The following is a 20,715-nucleotide window of genomic DNA, read 5'->3' as shown; positions in this document are numbered from 1 at the left end:
CAACATATTTTGCACATGTGTGTTCAATGTTTTTCAACAAACATGAATACTAGAAACTCAATCTTTGAAGACTCCTGCCTTCCTTTCCACGTGTCTCATCCTTCCTCTTCTACACTATTCATTTGCCAACTTTTAATGTCTTGTTTTTCTTTTGTCTTCCTAGCCTTTGAACCAAGCTTCTAATTTGCCAAACTCTGATTTTTTTATTTTTTTGCAAATGGACTAAATTAGGAAAAGGGGGTGCATTTATACAAGGGTAGTTAATTTCTATAAATGTGCCAATTGATTAATGTTCCCAGCATATTCAGCTAAATAATTTTTCCATGCACAAATCTGAGACAATAAGGTATTGAGTAGAAGCATGCAGCTGGTTTTGCACAAAGGGAAATGCTCTGTCAAGGAATTCAGAGGAGTATCACTCCAGTCACTCAAAGGAACAGAGAAACCCTGGAAAGTATGGAGATCTATTTGAGCTTTGTGGTCTTCAAAAATAGGAAGCTCTATTTGTTCTTTAGAGTGTCTGAAAAATAACACATAAAATCTCATTCTACTTTACCTGTAGCCACAGTTTGTCATGTTGAGACCACTTTCCTCCAGCAATGCACTGGAACGTTGCATTCTGTCCAACATTAACCTCCACGTTCTGGAGCCGCAGGAAGTGAGGAGCTTTTCCTAACAAAAATGCAAAATATTATCTGGGTAGAGCTTCACAGTTCATATGTATGCTATGAGAACCAGCCATTCTTAACAAGGATGTCCGGTTTCCCACAGAACAAACTACTCATCATAGCACTGTTGAGTTTGGGGTTTGTTTAAAATACTACAGTATGGCTTTCAGCTAACAGTATGAAAACAAAAGCATCAACCATCTCGGCACAGATAATGGGCTATAAATAACGCTTCCGCACCAAAAGGATTCAACATTCCCCAGTAATATATTTCAGTTAATATACGATGGAAGCAAATAGCAAATTTCTTCTGTGTAAGGATGTAAACATATAATACATATAACATAATATGTACAAAATCAATGAATATGGCATTCACAAGGAAAAGTAGGCAAAGGAAAACTGAGCCAAGATATTTTTTACTAAGCAGCCTGGGTTCCTACTCACAGACAACTAACAACAGCAACTTGATATGGTCCAACCCTATTAAAATATTACCATTACCAAATTCAATCGAACTCAATGGGGCCAACATTCAAGTAAGCACACAGAGCATAGAGGCTTTATATATGGGGTCTTCAATGTGGTGCTCATGGACACCCTCAGATAACCCCACTGTGGTGCCCACCAAGGCCCATCCCAATATTCTATATTTAAAGAGATTAACTGGCATCTTTGTTGTTTGAAGGGGTGCTGCCTTTTCTTTTTGCAGGACTGTTCCTTGCTTTTTTGTATGTTTTATTTGTTTTGCGTTGCACGTAGGGGCTTTGCCTGGTTTTGGGGAGGAAAGGCCCTGAGCATCACCATTTTTCCTTCTGTAAAATGGCTATTTTGTGGAGAGGCACTACCAAGATGTCAGCAGATCCAGCTCCCAAAGAGCATGGCACGGCTGTTGCTGTGGCAGCAGCACTGGGCAATGAATTCATTGGAGACAGGATATGCTGTGCCTGTGGATCGTGATACCTGAGGCAGTCACCTCAGCTTGCCTCATGAATGGGCCAGCTCTGCAGCATTGCAATCAGATCATTGCTGCAGCACTGGCACAGGGAGGGTTTAACTTTTTCCTCCAAGCCCCTTTTCTACTATTTGCTATAACGGGGGGAAACACATAATGGGCAGCTCCAATCAGCCTCAGCCACCATGATCAATTAAAGGTAAAGGGACCCCTGACAATGACTCTGGGGTTGGGGCGCTCATCTCGCTTTACAGGCTGAGGGAGCCGGCGTTTGTCCGCTCTGCAGACAGTTTTTCCAGGTCATGTGGCCAGCATGACTAAGCCGCTTCTGGTGCAACGGAACACCAACACCAGAGCAGCGCACGGAAATGCTGTTTACCTTCCCGCCGGAGCAGTACCTATTATCTACTTGCACTTTTTGGGGTGCTTTCGAATTGCTAGGTTGGCAGGAGTTGGGACCGAGCAACAGGAGCTAACCCCATTGTGGGGATTCAAACCACTGACCTTTTGATCGGCAAGCCCAAGGCTCAGTGGTTTAGACCACAGCGCCACCCACATCCCTACCATGATCAATTATCATGGATAATAATGAGGAGTCTATCAACGTACGGAGGACCATAGCTTCGCAGGCTCTGTCACAATGAAAGGCCAGCTACAATTTGGTGAGCAGTATCACTTGGCCAGCAGAGTCAAAGAGAGTTATGCCATCCCTTTTAGCTGGCCGGTAGTTTATCCATGTCACAATTTATTGATGTACTAGCTGTTGGCTGAGACAGGGTCATTCATCTGTCACCTGAAATGGAGAAGCCTTGATATAAAACAATACTGCTTTTGCAGAATATTTACAGCAAACCGTTATGACAGTTGGTACTTTCCATTCCTTTTAGCTTTAGTGTATCAAAATGGGCCTTTTTTTAATTGATGGCAATGCTACTGCTACTGAGTCCTCTACAGTTTTAAAAAGGAACGAAAAGAAGAAATGAATAAAGGAAAGGAAAGGAAAAATGGTTGATGACTTTGAGTTCAAACACAATCACATTTATTATTATTATTATTATTATTATTATTAATAAATGTGATTAATAAATGTGATTAATAATAATAATAATACAGCACCCATCTGTCTGGGTTTCCCCAGCCACTCTGGGTGGCTCCCAACAGAATATTAAAAATACGATAAAACATCAAACATTAAAAACTTCCCTAAACAGGGCTGCCTTCAGAGGTCTTCTAAAAGTCAGATAGTTGTTTATTTCCTTAACATCTGATGGGAGGGTATTCCATAAGGCAGGAGCCACTATAGAGAAGGCCCTCTGCCTGGTTCCTGTAACCTCACTTCTCGCAGTGAGGAAACCGCCAGAAGGCCCTCTCAATAGTATAATACCTGATAGTCAAAAGGACAAAAAAGTTTTTTAAGAGAATACTCTAATGAGTCAAACTAATTCTCTTCTAGCTAGCAATGTTGGGGAAGTGAGTATTAAAAGAAACCACAACAGCACTTTGAGAGAACATAAATGCCTTATATATGCTGTCCCTAACAACATTGCTGGAATTGTCCTGTCCCTTCCTCAGTCAACTTTACACTTATTTTAGCATTTAAAATTGTAGACTGTGTTGGGTGACTGGCAGAAAGCCAGGATATAAATGTAATAAACAGATAAATATAAAGCATGAACAGAAATTAGAAGGCACCTTTGGATCCCAAAATCTTCCATATTTATCCCTTTTAAGTCTAAAAGAATATTACATAGTTTTTGCCTGTTGAAATTAGAAGGACTTATATATGCTTCATTGTGACTGCACTGGCCCAAGTATTAAGCTTTCTGTTGCCTTCTAGATACCAGGCAGGTACCATGAGCACAAAAATCAGCCTAGTGTTACCTCTGAATTAGTCCTGGATTTGGGGGAGTTTGCATCTGAATGTTATGAATTGGACATCTGTAACAACAAATAGATACAAATTCCTAATTGAGTGTTTCCATGGATAAAATGGCTGGTACAAAATACAACAGCCGAGGGAATGTAGTGAAACAATCTTTTGACTTATTCTATACTTCACAGTATGAATTGAGTGCTTTGAAAGGGATACATATTCTTTAAATTCTTTCATTGAGCTACTGAAAAGATTTACATTCCTTTAAAGAAAGTATACTCCAGGGCATTTCTTCCAGAGTGAATGTTGCACTAATTTGCTTAGTTGTGTGCACATGAAAGAACTTCCCCCACATCCCAAAATTCCCCCTTTAACTTACTTCTATATGATACCATCAGAACCCTGCAATTCTTCTCCTTCAATGGCCTGAATCAGAGCTAACAATCAGGGCTTTATATCTCCTTAATAACGGACTAGGATTTTGGCACTAGCTGCACATTTGTAGCGGTTCTGCCTGTTGCACAACTTGATAAATTATGTATTTATTCAGGGCTGATTGCTTCCACTCTGTAAGCATTTGGAAAGGATAAAAGAAGATGTTTCAGAACTGATTGAATTGGGCAAATTACTCCTCTTGATGCAAGGCCGAGTGTAACACATTACTACGGTTAGGAAGGAAAAGGGAGGGGGGAGTATGCTTACTGCATGGATGGGCAAGAACTCTGACTTCATCCACAGCTATGTACCCAGGGTGTCCCTTCAACGAAACCGATTCAAATATCACCTGAAATACACAGGGGGGAAACAAGCTGCTTAAGTAAGCTGTCTGAAAGGATCTCTCGCCTATTCTTTCTCGCATAGCTGAAGCTGAAAATGTTCAAAATCCAGGGACAGAGATTCACAACTCAACATATTGATTGCTTTCATAAGCTAGCCAATTTAACCCCTTGAAGGTTTATTCATTAATGCGCAAGGAAGAAAAATACACACATTGTCCTGTTCCAATATGTCTCCACTGAACATAATGTCGGAAAATATCTATCACACTTCTACTTGGAAGAAGCTTTGGGGGGGAGCAGGGGAGGAACCACACTGATTTGCTCTTAAGCATAAGCATGAAGCCAAGTTAAATGAGTTAAATCAGTGGCGTAGCGTGGGGGGTGCCAGGGGGGCCAGCCGCACCGGGCGCAACATGGACGGGGGGCGCGCTCGCACTAGCAGCTCTCTGCCCCTACTAAAATCCACGGGTTAGGGAGCCTGCGCTCGCTCGGCTTGGCGAGGAGGTCGCAGAAGGGGGAGAGCGAAGCCTTCTGCCGGGCAAAAAAAGGAGAGGAAGCCGGGCGGGCGGGCGGGCGGGCTGGCTGGCTGGCGGGGGTCTGGCTGCGCCTGCTGCTGCCGTTGCTGCTGCTGCCGGGGCTTTGACAGCTTGGCGAAGTGGAGGGAGAGGAGCTTTATGGTAATTGTGGCTCTCTCTCCACTGGCCGCCTGGCTAGTGAGCCGATCCGAGCAGGGAGTCTGGCGAGGGGGCGGGAAGAGACTTTTCCACCTCGCCTGGTCAAAAAGGAGAGCGGAGTCTCCTCAGGGCGCCCTCAGGCAGGGCAAGGCAAGCAGAGCGAGGAGGAGAGAGAGGGGAAGGTGGGGGAGCAGCCAGGAAACGCTGCGGTGTGGAGGAGGAATCAATTAAGGAGAGAAAGCGAAAGGAAAGAAAAGAGGCAGCTCCAGGAGAGCGCGGGGGAAAGAGAAGCCTCGCTGCTGCTGCTTGGGAGAGTAAATTACTGTACTTGCCTTGCCCCGGGTTAGGGGGCGCAAATTAATTGCCTTGCCCCGGGTTAGGGGGCGCAAATTACTTGCCTTGCCCCGGGTGCTGATAACCCACGCTACGCCGCTGAGTTAAATGCTAATAAAAACAGACAAAGACCAAGGATTTCAGTGCCAGAACTAACAGCACGGTCCTACCCATGTCTACTCATGAACAAGGCCTATTGAATTCAATGGGGCTTACTCCCTGGGATTAGGTTGCAGTCTCTGTGTTATAAGAAACACGCAAACAAAATGGCTGCCCTGTAAATTCTCCTTCTGTGTCATTAAAAATGCTAAAGCTCATAGTATAATTATGTTGAGTCATCAAATATTGCATACAACACTTAAGGAGGGGAACTTCACACTGGGAACACCTTTGGATAAACTACCTGAGCCGTATTTGGGCATGCAGAACATGTCACTATCCATCTGTCCGTAGGTTAGGTTGACAAAGTTAATTAGAGAAGATAAATAGTGCCATGTCAGGTTTGCAGAAATATGGAGCTTGTTAGAATGATAAAGGGCAAGATCTGGTCAATCCATATCTGTTATTAGGAGATATATGAAATAGATCATAAATTTGACAATTTTATGTTTTACCATGTATGCGATGTATGTACATATGCAATGCATTTATTCAGTATATTTATAGATAACTGTAATATTTTAAAAATAATACTGAATTTATAAAGTTATCTGTAAGATAATTGTGTGTGTCTGTGTTGGTACTCACTGGAACAGAGTACTATCTCCAATTTGATTTCAATAGCAGCTCCCATGTAGCTGATCCCTAAATAGAGCACCCAGGAAGTATCACAGAAGGTGGCTTTGCTGTTGTTGAAACATGGGATAAATCAAAATGGCAACCCCTTTGATGCCCAATGATGCTTCCCTGCCTTCTTCACCTTTTAGAGGCTTTCAGTTCATAGCAACAGAGGAATGTTTGCCAATTAACCTTGTGAAAAACGTCTTAAAAACATTAACATTTCCAAGTTAATTTATTTATAAATATTCTGTGTTTGGAATTAGACTTTTTAAAAAAATAATAATAATAATGAAGCCCTTTCAGTTTAAAATGAAACTGTGTCACCTTCCTCATTTATTTCATTTATAATCTTTCACTGTTCTGTCAAAATATAATTATGCTTAAAGGATTAATAATCAGAAATGAAATGAATGTATTTCTCATTTCTAATTCATATGCATATGCCTAATTAAAAAAAGCATTTGATGTAACACACAATATTTCTTTCCGTTTAGGCAAGTTTTCAAAGATATTACTGCGAGTATTAAGTTGTTGCAAGTGATTTATGTAATATGCAGCATTAGTCATTCTTTGGGACTTTGGGATGTCCCAACATAGCTGAGTAGTGACTTTGACATCCAATCTGGGACAATGTGAAAATTTGTGGCAAAACTGAAACAACTTGAGAGAAGATGAAAAGAGTAGCCTAAGGTAAACCATATTAAGGGAATATGCTGACCAGAGAAGAAAAACACTGAAATCTCATCTACCTCAAATGATTAAATATCCTCGGTGTCAGGGCTTACAAGTACTCAGTACTGCTAGCCAGACCTGATGCATATGTTACTTTTTGACACCTTAAAACAGGCTTCCTCAAACTCGGCCCTCCAGATGCTTTTGGCCTACAACTCCCATGATCCCTAGCTAGCAGGAACAGTGGTCAGGGATGATGGGAATGGTAGTCTCAAAACATCTGGAGGGCCAAGTTTGAGGAAGCCTGCCTTAATGCACTTCTGCTCCTGGGCAGCACTGGTGACTGGGCTTTTGGTGGGTACTGGTGTTCATTCTGTGTGAAAAGGGCTGAATTCTTTTCTGTTTTAGATTCCTTTTTTTCTTTGGATGAACGCTTATGTCATCTTGTTTTATAACTTTTTTAAAAAATGAATTTTGTATTTTATAATTGTAAATTGTTTTGGGATGCCTCTGGATGTTTGAAGTGAAATATATATATATATAATGAAACACAATAAATAGCAAGCCACATTTATTTTATGTGGAATACACAATGCATGTAATTTTCAATTAGTATTAACTACTCTAGAGAAGATCCTTGTATTGAGCTGACCCACCAGGATATTAGATAGCAGCTCTCATTAGGTTAGTGCAGGCATCCCCAAACTCGGCCCTCCAGATGTTTTGGGACTACAACTCTCCCCATTCCTAGTTAACAGGACCAGTGGTCAGGGATGATGGGAACTATAGTCCCAAGACATCTGGAGGGCCGAGTTTGGGGATGCCTGGGTTAGTCCATGCATGCAATGTATCAGATGTGTGTATATTTAAGAAATGATATCCACACAGTGGGTCATAGCTCCAGATACAGGAGGTAGAAGGGATGAAATCAAGGGGAGTGGAATTGTTGGATGAAGAAAGTCCTGCCTCTTATCCGTCTTTGCAGAGGACAACCTCTTCATTGTTAAGTACATAACAGTGGTCAGCTATGTGCCAAACCAAATGTGATGTTGACTGCACAAATCCTATTAATGTCCAACTTATTTCACTGGCACAAATGGGAGCTCTAATGTAAACAGCTGCTTCAGTGATGCCATTTTTGTCAGGATCATGTCAGAGAAAGAGCTAAACACTCTCTCTCCATCTGCACCCCACATCCTCAAGAATATTCAGTTTTGACTATGGCTACTATTTTCATGACACGTCTCTCCATGTACTTTCCATCAAGGCTTCTGTAAGTGTACTTCTCCACATTCCCCATATAATTATCTGTATAGGGGCAAGGGGCTAAATTTGACCACTCCTACTCCCGGGGTCTTCATGCGTCAATTGTACTCAGTATCCCTCAATGGTGAGGAAAATGTCAGCTAAGTGTTTCTGCTGCAAAACAAACAAACAACAACAACAACACAACAAAACAGTTTGTTAAAGCTGAAATTTGTATTAGCAGCAAACTTGTAAATGTGTTCCTATGTAAATTCAGGTGTCTGGTGAAGCAAGCAAACACCTGAATTACATTTCTAGCATTTATCTTAGTTTTTACAGAAATGCCAACATTCCTTGACTTGCATTAGGACAAATCCCAGAAAATACTATGGCTGCTCTCTGCTAAATCAGAGTGTGATTCTGAGTACTGCTATCTGTTATTTAATGAGGGTCAAAACAGACCATATTGATAGTTATCTGTAGTATCTGGGGGAAAGGGGAAGTGGTTATTATCACAGAATAGATAGGATATGATATGAAAGAATAACAAAATATCTGATGCAAGGGATGGGGGAATCTCAAACACACCTGATAGAAGTGTGGCCAGAATGTGCTGATTGCAAGTTCTACCTTCACCCAGCCTTCTGTAACAATCCCAGACACATTCCAGATAGGGTTGCCTTGAGGTCCACCATTAACCTTGACATAAACGTTCAACGATCCAGGGCTGGAGCGGTCTCGACTGGACAGGTAGTAATGGAAGTCAATACAGTGTGTGTCATTTTCCTTCAAGGTTGGTAGAAGCAAGTGAGCTTTTTGCCCAGATGCTCTCCCAGAGCTGTTCACCATCATGAAGGAGCCTGGAAATAAATGTGAAACAAAGAGAGGGACAATATCAGAGAAAAATAAGGTCAGTGGTTTCCTTCTCTTCCCCTGGAACAATAGTATGATGAAGAGCCAATAATTCTAAACAATCTGCCCAGCAGTCAGAAAACAAAACAGGTATTCATCTCAAAGAACTGAAAACCTATTATTTTATGTCAACACTTATCTGAGAAAGACAAGAAGACATCAAAATTACAGGAGCTGCAAATAAATTTGCACCCACTGCCTCCACCATCACTTAAAGAGGGTTATTTATTACTATTTTCAAATTTTCTACCCTGGATTTCAAATTGTCTGACAGTAAAATATCCACACCAAGCATGAAGTGCATACACATTGTACAAACCTCTTGCCAAGTGGCCAGGCTCTCCCAGTGGCATTTTCAAGCAGTATGAAGCTGACAGCCTTTATAACACATCTAAATTTATTGCTTTGTATTGTACCAATGTATTGTAATACATCACTGGAAAAGAGCAAGGCACAGTGGCACACAAAGGAGTGTGACTCCTCCACCGGACGGCAGCAATTAGCCGCTGTGCAGGTCATAGATTACTGTGGGGTTTCACCAGCTTAAAATACTGAGCAGGCCATGGATTACTGTGGGGTTTCACCAGCTTAAGATGTAGAAAGGAGAGCCTTAGACCAAATGGAGCCACGTTGGAACAGCTACCTTGACACTCCCTCTGTTTGAATTCCTTATATTTTAATTACATTTGTAGCCCATTTCACAACTCTGATGCACCATTTGAATGCATGACTTCTCTCTGTAATTAAGGACTATCAATTTGTGCATGTCCCTGCAATTTAGAATTGTCAATTTGTACATGTCTCTGATCTAATCACTCAAATGAACACAATTTTTGAGTGGGCATCAATGTTATTTTTGTTCCTCGTGAATTAAAGAAAGAAAGGAAAGTTAACACAACGCAGGCCACACAGGGAAATGTTACTAGTTTTACAATCAAATATTAACTTTTAGTTCTGTTTGGTTTAAGCCCAAGAGTTAGAGACTGGATGCTGTAACAGCTGCTGAGACTCTGATCAACAAAAACTCAGTTCCAGTGTGTCACACAGATAGCACTGCTGTAGCACAGCAAGAAGGGAAATGATTCATGCTGAAAAGTATTGCCATTTGTAAAGCAACCTTTTAAGAACAGCTATTTTAAGAACCTCAAAGCAAGAAAAGTCCACCAAATCCAATCCCTTGTCTTGACTTTTGTCTCTTCTTTGGGACAGTGTGTTTGCTAATGCATTTTTTAAAAAATTCCATTATACTTATCGTGCAAGGTATTCCTGGATCCTGTAAAAAGCAGCCACCAGATTGGGATTTAGGTTTCACACCTCCTGGCAGTCAATAGGTAACATTGCAAGTGAGCAAAAAAATAAAATAAAGAACAGGAAGCTGCCATCTTAGCTCTTTGCTGCTCCTTCCTTTTTCAGTTTTTAAATAACAAGCCAGAATATGAGGAGATTCAGTATCAGAAGAGCATGGAAGATGGCTTTTAACAGGAGAGGTTGCCTTAAAAACTCACTGAGACACTCTGGTACGAAAGGTAAAGAAGTCTGACGGAGCATACTATTGTCAAAAAAAAGTGGTGAGGTGCCACAGAATAAACAGCTGCTGACAGCCTGAGTGGGTTCTGGTGGCAGCTTTTATGGGATCCAGAAACACCTTTCACAGTAAGTTTAACAGACTTTTCTGGAGACCCCATAAAAGCACTTGTGAATGGATCTCTGATGGTGCAAGAGGAGCCATTGACTGGGATATGAGCAAAGTCTGCCCCAAAGCATCATTGGTAGGGCAAGTATCATTAGCCATAGCATCTTTGACAACAGCATTAAAATGATAGCTTGATGGGGTAGGATGGAGGACACAGTTGAGAGAATTTTGGTTATATTTTTTCTGGAGATAACGTAATTGTCTCCGCTTGAGTGTTTGAGGCCTCCTAGATGAATCAACTGGCAAAAAGGGAAGAGAAGGCCCTTATTGTAGTTGTTCACGAAGTTGTGATCCTAGAAGGCTGATAGGCTCACATAAAGATCTCCTCTTGTTTGATGCAGAGGCAATCAGTATGTTATCAAGGTAAAGAAAAGGCAATATGCACTGAAGATGGATGTGTGAAACAAGGGCTACCACTACTTTGGGGAATGCTCTCTATGCTGAGGCCAGGCCAAACCGCATTGCTCTGTATTGCATGCCCAGGCGAACACCCCCCGACCCTAGGCAACACCCAGGTGGAATAATGAGTCATGACAACGTGCTAGGGGATTAAAAATAGCCACAACTTTATTAAATTTTCAGATGCAGGAAGACCCTGGCTTAGGCATTGGGCGTTTATCCCTCCCAGTCCCCAGCCAGGGATCTGGGGCACACCAGAGTTAATTAATCTGTCTGGGGTTTGGGCTGGCTCTGGAAGTTTGTTTAAGCAGAGAGCCTGCCCCCCCCCATTTCGCCGCAACACAGGGGAGAGTACTGACAACCTTTCAGCGTATGGCCAGTGACTCCCCTCAACACAACCCCTTTAACGGGGAATCCTGGGATCACTGCGGGGGTGTGTGTGTGTGTGTGTGTGTCACCACTTCATGCCCCCCCCCAATTTAGGGAAGATAGACTAAAGGATTCCACCCAAGGCCTGAAACCACCAAAGTTGTGACGTTTTGCTACAGTGAAGGCGAAACCTGCCAATGCAGGGAAATTCCTTCCCGGTCCTTCAACAGCAACCATCAATGACCGTTGCAGCGCTAACATACCTGTAAAGAAGCTGTTAACCTGCAATAAATGTCCCAAACTAAGGGAGGGTAGGGCGGGAGAAGCTCTGGAGCTGACTGAGGACCCTCTATTGTGCCAGGTGGGCAGTTCCGTCCCTTACCTGGTCAACTCCCCTGGCTATGCCTCCCCAGCTGCAATTGGTTCTCAGAGCTGATGCCAGAATGAGGGGAGTTCATGGGACCACCTGATCTAGCTCTGAGATGATCTGTATATAACTCCCCTAGAGATGGGGCAGGAGAGGCTGGCAAGCTGGGAAAATCTGCCTAACAGAGTTGAAAGTGGCAGGTGCTGCTCCTGAACCATGATGGGGAAGGCTGGAGTCAAAACTTGGGTAGATGGAGAACTACCTGTAATATTGTCTACTGCATTTATGGGCTGTAATTTTGCTGCTGCAATTCGCTCCAGGCAGGAGAGTGTGCATTTCTTCTGTGCCTTTCCATTTAAGCACAGGAAAAGAAGCTGTTTGAACAATAGCCGATCATTAGGTGATTGTTAGCAAAAAACACGGGAAACTCTCTAACCTCCCACTGAGAGCTAATGACTAGAGGTTTGAAAAGCTTTACCTATACTGAGCAAAAAGCTGGAGGGGGGGGTGGAATCCAGAGGTTACTATGGATGAAGTCAGCAATGCAAAGGACAATATAGAGTCTAAGGAGACTGTAGAGAAGGAAACCAACAACTGAATAGGTCTCAAGAAATCAGCGTGAAAACACCGGAGCAGGGAAAGGAGTGCTGAGAATAACTAAAAATGAGGCTAAACACACAAAGAAATTCCACAAAAGGTAAAAGAAACAAGGAAATAACCAGTTTGGAAAGGACAACACCAGGAGTCTCATGAACAAACGACCACTTTCTGCGAGGCAAAGAAAAAAAACACAAAAAAACTGAAGGAAGGAAGGAGTTGGGATGAGCTGAGAAAGAAACTTCGGGTTTAAATTCCTCATTTTATTTTTTTCCAAGCTTGCAATCTTGCCTATTGACTGTCAGGTGGTGCCACACCTAAGTCCCAATCTGGCTACAGTTTTTACTGGGTCTCCAGAATCGGGTGGGGATCATAATTCTACTCCAATAAAACTTTATCTGAGACATGGGTCAGGGGCAGACTTGGATCTTTCAGATTTCAGCAGCACCCTATGCAAAGCTACACTTTGGTCCCCCCTCATTTCTTGCCTTCTACTCAATTCACTAAGTCATAGTTGCAATGCCCTGCAGTGCCCGCTAGACTCAGCACCCAGTGCAATGGAACCGATCACACTGCCCTAAATCTAACTCTGCACTGGCCGCATTCAGACATTACACTAAATGACCTTGCAGGTTGTGCATTCCCTCTCCTTCTCTATCACAGATGCAAGGAGAAGCGCAGGAGCTTTCACTTCTGTTTTTGCTTAACCATCCACAGCTTGTGTGTTGTCCAAACTGGCAAACTGTGATGGATGTTCATTATGGTTCGTTTTGGGGAAAGGTGGAAAAACCCATTTGAAATTGTTGGTTTGTTTATGTCTCACTAAATTTAAAGTTTAAAGTAGTGGCCACTATGTTCTGTTCCAAGCTCTGTTGTCTGATTGCCTCCCTTTTGTTCACACACTTTGTCTGCCATTATCCACCTTGGATGGATCTACACACAGGAAAAAACCCACTATAAGTAAGTCAGAAATTAAAACGTTATAATAAAAGAAAAGAAAAACCTATGTAAAAATGCTATAGAAAGGTTTTGTGCTCTCTGGTGCCATCTGGTGTTGCATTCAAATTGCTGTACAGTGGTACCTCGGGTTACAGACACTTCAGGTTACAGACTCCGCTAACCCAGAAATAGTACCTCGGGTTAAGAACTTTGCTTCAGTATGAGAACAGAAATTGTGCAGTGGCGGCACAGCTGCAGCGGAAGGCCCCATTAGCTAAAGTGGTACCTCAGGTTAAGAACAGTTTCAGGTTAAGAACAGACCTCCAGAACGAATTAAGTTCTTAACCCAAGGTACCACTGTACTGACAAATGTAGCTGAGTCTCTTATCTGTCTACAGCTGCTAAGCTGACCAATGCTGGCAATCATAGACAGGAATTCTGTACCAACCTGACTGGCTTCCACCCTGAATTGAAAGGAAGGAAGGGTATCCTATCCTCTAAGGCCCCAAGCAACTGAATTTTGGTACATGTAAAAACCAGTCTCCTTTACATCCTAATTGAATCAGATCAACACCCTGCTACTTATTAACCAATCAATTCCAAGGACGTTAAATCACCTTGTGATGCTCCACCTAGCATCATCTAGCACATATTCCCCTCTTGTTAAAGAAAATAGCCTTGGCAGCATTATTATTATTATTATTATTATTATTATTATTATTATTATTATTATTATTATTATTTTAGCTGCCCTTCACCCTAAGGTTTCAGGGTGGTCTACAATAGTAAAAACAGAGTAAGCAATGGGTAGCTGGTGGTGAGGGGGCAACAGTGTACTGAATAAATAGGTACTATACAGGTTCAAAACTGTACTACATATACAGGTTCAAAACTTCGTGCTCCTGAGAACTCTAATATGCTTCATTAGTTTCTTCATAAGGGTTGTATTCTACAGTCCATCCCACCGTGCAGCTAGAGTTACATTTGCAGCTGTTTTCCAACCCATACTCACAGTTGACCTTCTCTCTTAGTCTCTCTCATACAAACACACACACACACACACACACACACACACACACACACAACAACTATGGGAATCCACAGAAGAATATTTTGAGAAAGGCGTTTAAAATTCTCCCTTTCATGGCTGCAGTGATGTGACAAAAAACACTCCTCTCTAGCAATAAAAATAATGAGAACTGTTGGTTTAATTCTCTTTAAAAGATCTGCTTTGTGGATGTGTGCACACATGCCTTGAGGAAAGCTAGCAAAAGTAATAAGAGATTGGGAGAGGGGGGCAGAGAAAGAGAAGAAAGAGTATCTATTTCAGCAGTCAGGCATAGTAATTTTTAATCAAATGCAGCCCTCTTGACATTCTCAGTTCCGATGCAGCTGCCAAGTCATGCTACAAACGTTATCTCTCTGCTGGCCCCCATGCAGTTCATAGAAGATTGAATCTGGGAAAGCTTGCCTCACTAGTAACCTATTGAAGTTAGGGCCCCCCCCTCACTTTTTCTTTTGTATGCCGTGTTGCAGCAGTGTGACAGACACCCAGATGAGCCGGATAAACATTCTGATCATTTCTGATCAATGAGCAGCCATATGTAGTAGGCTTAGAGGAGGAGGAGACACTGGCAGCATTTGCCCAAATAAGCTTTTCCACTGCCTTGCAATTACACACAACAGAAATGTGTGTGACTCTCCCTGTTTTAAAGTGGATCGTGTCAAATATAGACACAATGGGCAGCAGAAATGGAGATGAGAGAGAATGAGTGTGCATACTTGCATACAAAGAGAACACTCGGGGTGTGGAGGAAAAGCATGTGAAGTCTTGCTTGGTCTCCTAACCACACAGCATCCTTTAGACAAGAGAAAATATGCAGATTCTCAAGAGAAGAGCCCAGCTAAATGGAAAAGCATGAATGAGCTTACCACATCATATAGATGCTTGGCCAAAGTCCAAATCACATATTCCAGGACCTGGGGAGCAGTTTTACAGCAAGCAAAGTACTCTGGGAGCAGTCTGCATTCAGCTATGAAAAAATAATCTGGAGCAGACACCATCTTAAGAAAAATCTTTATCTGTACTTATTTTAGCCTTTGGGAACTTTTAAATCCCCTCAATTACTATTTTATATGCTTTTATACTATATTTTTACTAGTTTTATACTGTCTTTTTATTTTAATGATTTTCTTTATTGTTTTTATGTTGCACGGTAGTTTTAGATTTTTAAAAATATTACATTATTAGCTAATGCTTTAAGTAACTATGTTCTGAATCCAAATCCCAAAGTTAAAATATCCTACAAGATGATTTAAGATCCAGTGAAAATAACTTCTGTTTCTAGCAGATAAGGTTGTGCTCTTGGGGTTCAGAGTCAAATATTCAGCCCTGAATTTTGCCGTTTATGATATCTTCAGTTCTTTCAGAGGAAGGGATATAAATTTAATCTCTCAATCAATCAATCAATCAATCAATCAATCAATCAATCAACATCCTAAATACCTAAATAGAGACCAAGCTGTGGAAAATCAGCAAGTCCCCAGTACAAATATCACCAATGCCATTTAGCCACTTGCCATTTACAATGAAGGATGCTTATCTTGTTGGGATGCGGGTGGTGCTGTGGTCTAAACCACTGAGCCTCTTGGGCTTGCCAATCAGAAGGCCGATGGTTCAAATCCCCGCAACGGAGTGAGCGCCCCTTGCTCTGTCCCAGCTCCTGCCAAACTAGCAGTTCAAAAGCATACCGGTGCAAGTAGATAATTAGGTACCACTGCGACAGGAAGGTAAACGGCATTTCCATGCACTCTGGTTTCTGCCACGGTGTTTCGTTCTGCCAGAAGCGGTTTAGTCATGCTGGCCACATGACCCAGAAACCTGTCTGTGGACAAACGCCAGTTCCATCAGCCTGAAAGCGAGATGAGCGCTGCAACCACATAGTCGCCTTTGACTGGACTTAACCATCCAGGGGTCCTTTACCTACCTTTAACTTAATCATGTCTGGGGTGTACAACCTGCAATATTGGGGGCAGTGCACTTCTGAATGGCAGGGCAGAGTCTCAAACAAAGATGTGCTCTTCCAAGTCCACTTTCCCAGCATGTTGAGACTTCTGTCTCAGCGACGTCTACACTGGCTTGCTCATGTACACAGAATGGAAGATGGCAGGATCCCCAATGATGTGCTTAGTGGAGAGCTGGCCTTGGGCACATGGCCTGTTGGCCCGCATTACAAAGATGTGGCACGAAGGCTGGCAACGTGAAGGCCAATGTATGGGAATCCCCTGCTGATGACCACAATGCCTCGAGACAGACAGTTAGGACATGTAGCCATGGCAATGACCAGAGGAGAAATGACCATTGGGAGGAATGCAGAGAAGAAATTCCATGGTGCATCTGCCCCAGCATAACTAGACATCTTCATCTGCTCCAGCTACAATAAAACACGTATCTCCTGTCTCTACAGCCACAGAAGGCAGTCTAACTCTCCAACAGTTTGACTTCACCCCTGATGGCACACTCTTCCATTGGCTCTCAAGACTGACAGATGCCAATGCTTCTGAATACCAATTGCTGGGGAGCCAAGAGGGGCATGTTTGGTGGGCACAGCCAGGGCTGTAGCTTCTTGGTAGGTATTACTGCTGGGGGGTTGAGGCAGCAGCTAAGTCGGGGCTATGCAGATTGGTCAACAGTTCCATGAGGAACAGAAGAGGGGAAATTGCTGCTGCAATCCTCTCCTCCTTGTGGGCGCTGCATAGGCATCTGGCTGGTAACTGTGAAAACAGGATGCCTTGGGACTGATCCACCAGGTCTCTTCTAGTGATGGGGGAGAAATTTGATTCAGTTCACATTTGAAGCTGATCTTATCAAATCTGAATGTTGAGAAACAACATTGCAATCAAAACACAGCCGGCCTTCAAAATTCACATTAATCCGAATTTTATGGTAGTTTCCCAACCAAATCATGTTTACAAAAAATGCCTATTAGGTAAAATTCTGCATTAAAATGAATACATTTGTGAAAACCACATACAAAATACATTATACTAGGCAAGATTGATTGCAAAGATGTGGATGCTATTCAAACTGCATACCAAAATGTTAGAAATTTATACAAAAATTGGGAGAATCGATTGGTGGGATTGGCACTCCTAGAAGTACCACATAATTCCTGTTCTGCATTTATAAGAACTCAATCATTTAGTGTGGCAGCATCTATGCTTTGAAACATCCTATCTATTGATATCAAGAAGGCACTGTGTGAGACAAGGGTGTGTGTGTCTGTGTGTGTGTGTGTGTGTAATTTAGAATAGTGTTTTTATTGCACTGTGTTTAAGCTTCAATAAAAATAATAACAATATCAAGCAAGTACCTTCACTGTACTCTTTTTGGCATCTGCTAAAAACATTCTGGTTTAGACTATCCTATCCAGATGCTTAGAAATGCTGAGGGAATTTTAATCTGTTTTGGTACTTTAACTTTTGTGTGTTTTATAGTATTGTTGTAAATTTTTCTCGATTTGAGGGTTGGCTTTGAGGGTTGTTGGGGTTTTTTACAACCAAGCAATGTATACCTTTTAGGAAAATGAAATGAAGAAAAATGAAATGAAATGCTGAATCATTTTCATGAGGATCTTTTTTTAATGTGAATACCAGCAGAAATGTGGAGAACTGAATTTAAGATTCAACCGTCCACCACCACCTAAAATATGGAGGATAATAGTATAGTGGATGCTCGGGTTGCAAACGTGATCCGTGAGGGAAGCACGTTCGCAACCCGCAGAGTTCACAACCCGCAGTGCCGCGTCTGCGCACACACGGGTCACGATTTAGCACTTCTGTACATGTGCAAAGCACGATTTAGCACTTCTGCACATGTGCAACAGCCGAAACCCAGAAGTAACCTGTTCTGGTACTTATGGGTTCAGCGCGGTGCGCAACCCAAAATTGCGCAACCCAAAGCATCTGTAACCTGAGGTATGACTGTACTGATCTAATATACCATCCTTTGTCCTCTACTGAGGCAAGCAAGAAGCATTGCCATGGTTTAAGAACATATTCCAATCAGACAAGAGGATGCAGCCTTGATAGAGGGACTTGGGAGAAGTCACATGGGCCATGTAGAGAGACTTAGAGCACTAAATTCATATACTCTTAAAACTGACCTGAACCTAGCCAACTACTAAACACATAAAGAAGGATCAGGCAGCGGCGTAGCTAGCTGCTTGGGTGCCTGGTGCAGGGGCATGTCCTGCAGCTGGGGGCAGGGCAATCCACCTGTGGGGGCATGGCGAGCTGCCCATAGGGGAGGGCGATCCACCCATGGGAGCAGGACGAGTCTCTCCAACGCTTGGAGCTTCTCTGCCACCTCCCCCTCAGCTGTGGGGCAGCTGAGGGAGAGGAAGTAGGCAGACGTTTCAGGCAGTGTGGAACCTGCCGGTGCCTAAGCCACCACGTCACTCCTAAAAGGTTTCATAAGCCCATTAAAAAAACAAAACAAAACTCATTTTGTCACACACACCCCCCAGTGATGACCCCCCTACCCCCTTCCTCCGCCACTAGGATCAGGCTAATGACCCATCTAGTTGAGCATTCTGTTCTCACAGTGGCCACCCAGATGCCCGTGAGAAACCCACAAGCAGGACTCAAGCACAAAAGCACACTCCCTCCTGTGGTTTCCAGTGACTGATATTTCAAAGGATTATAGCCTCTGACCACGGAGGCAGACCAGAGCAACCATGTTGCATGCTGATGATGCATGCAGGATTGGTTCAGAAGCTGTAAACATGCATAAGTGACAGAGTTAGTGTAGGCAACCCATTCCCAAATGCATTCAGACAATATGGCCATATTGTTGAATGGGACTGGTCGGCAAACATGTCTTTTAAGTTGCAGCCATAGAAGAAAACTTTGGTCAAACTTGAATGGTTATAAACAATCATTTTGCTGCTGTTAAGAATCACCTGAATTTCTTTCTATCTGAATGAATGAAGAAAGGAACCGGAGAATAACATCAAATATTATTTCTCTTCATATTTCCAGCACTACTCGTTTTCTGGAACACTGCCAACCTTATATCTGTGTTTTATCATTTTCCTCCCTAAATTAAACATTCATCCATCCATATTGCCATTTGCTATTTTCATCTTCAAATTTGCAAACATGTCAGGGCTACAGACAATATAATCCTACAGCTGAGGAAAGGAGATATTTTGCATTCTGTGAAAGGCCAGGGTTTTTGTACTTATTAATGTAGACACAGGGGCACATGGTCTTTCAAGCAAGTTGATATCAAGTCTGCCTGGTTTATGTGGTTTGATCAACAGGTTAGCATAATTAATATTTGTTGCTCCCAGTTTCATCAAGATTTTTGAAATATATAATTTTATTATATGCTTAGATCATCAGGATTAAGTAGAACATGAATTCTTTTAAATATATATACAAAAAAAATGAAGCCTAAACTGGTCCTTGCATTGCTACAGTTATTGAATATATCACTAAAATTGGGGGATTAAACCACGAAGTGCTCCCTAGATGCTCATAAATTTCATTTCCCCCCTCCCTGATGCATAATGATGCCTTGATAAGCCTCCTATTATTGATGCATCTGCAACATATATCCTCTTTTCAGAGCCGAAATCGTACTTGGTAGCAGATGGTGCCTATTGTGTTTACACATCAGCACTTTATGATTGCATTTTCTCATGTCTACAGTAAAAAAGAAAGCCATAATTGAGTTTTTAATGGCTTTGCACATTGTTCATTAAGATTACATGACTGTGTTCCTGCAGATGACAGCTGAAGAAATGAGCCACCAAGAAGGACCCCTCGTGACCAGCTCAGTTGAGGCTGCTTCAGTATCACCTTTCAGCTGCCACACTGCTTAAAAGCTAAATCATCATAGACACCAGAGTACCAAATGCACATTTAACAGGATGCAGGTGGAATGACTCTGGCACAAATCTAAATCCCAGCACCTAAAAACTATTGTTGTAATAATAATAATAATAATAAGAATTTATTTATACCCCGCCCATCTGGCTGGGTTTCCCCAGCCACTCTGGGAGGCTTCCAACAAAATATTAAAATACAGTCATACCTCATGTTGCATCCGCTTCAGATTATGTCTTTTCAAGTTGCGTCCCGCGGCAACCTGGAAGTACTGGAACAGTTACTTCTGTGTTTCGCCGCTTGCACATGCGCAGAAGGGCTAAATTGAACTGTGTACATGCACAGAAGTGCCGCTTCTGGATGCAAACACTTCGAGTTGTGGATGTGCCTCCAGGACGGATTATGTCCGCAACTCGAGGTTCCACTCTAGAATAATTCATGAAATATTAAAAGCTTCCCTAAACAGGGCTGCCTTCAGATGTCTTCTAAAAGTCAGATAGTTGTTAATTTCTTTGACATCTGATGGGAGGGCGTTCCGCAGGGCGGGCGCCACTACCAAGAAGGCC

The 20,715-nt window shown here is 42.4% G+C and overlaps 1 protein-coding gene across 17 annotated transcripts in view; it reads right to left on the bottom strand.

The window, feature by feature from the left end:
- The window catches only part of PTPRT (protein tyrosine phosphatase receptor type T), a 592,781-nt gene that overhangs the window by 343,570 nt on the left and 228,496 nt on the right, over positions 1-20,715 (bottom strand). For all 17 annotated transcript variants that reach the window (XM_083507878.1, XM_083507892.1, XM_083507888.1 and 14 more), the window contains exons 3-5: positions 8,568-8,839; positions 4,199-4,280; positions 557-672 (exon numbers count right to left, since the gene is read on the bottom strand). In XM_083507878.1, coding sequence (XP_083364004.1) covers positions 557-672; positions 4,199-4,280; positions 8,568-8,839 — 470 coding nt within the window. The remainder of the gene's footprint in view (positions 1-556; positions 673-4,198; positions 4,281-8,567; positions 8,840-20,715) is intronic.

This window comes from Podarcis liolepis (assembly GCF_965112155.1).
Source record: "Podarcis liolepis genome assembly, chromosome: 6".
In the NCBI taxonomy this organism is placed as follows: Eukaryota; Metazoa; Chordata; class Lepidosauria; order Squamata; family Lacertidae; genus Podarcis; species Podarcis liolepis.
The sequence above is the reverse complement of the archived record's forward strand: the minus strand, read 5'-3'. Positions and strand labels throughout refer to the sequence as shown.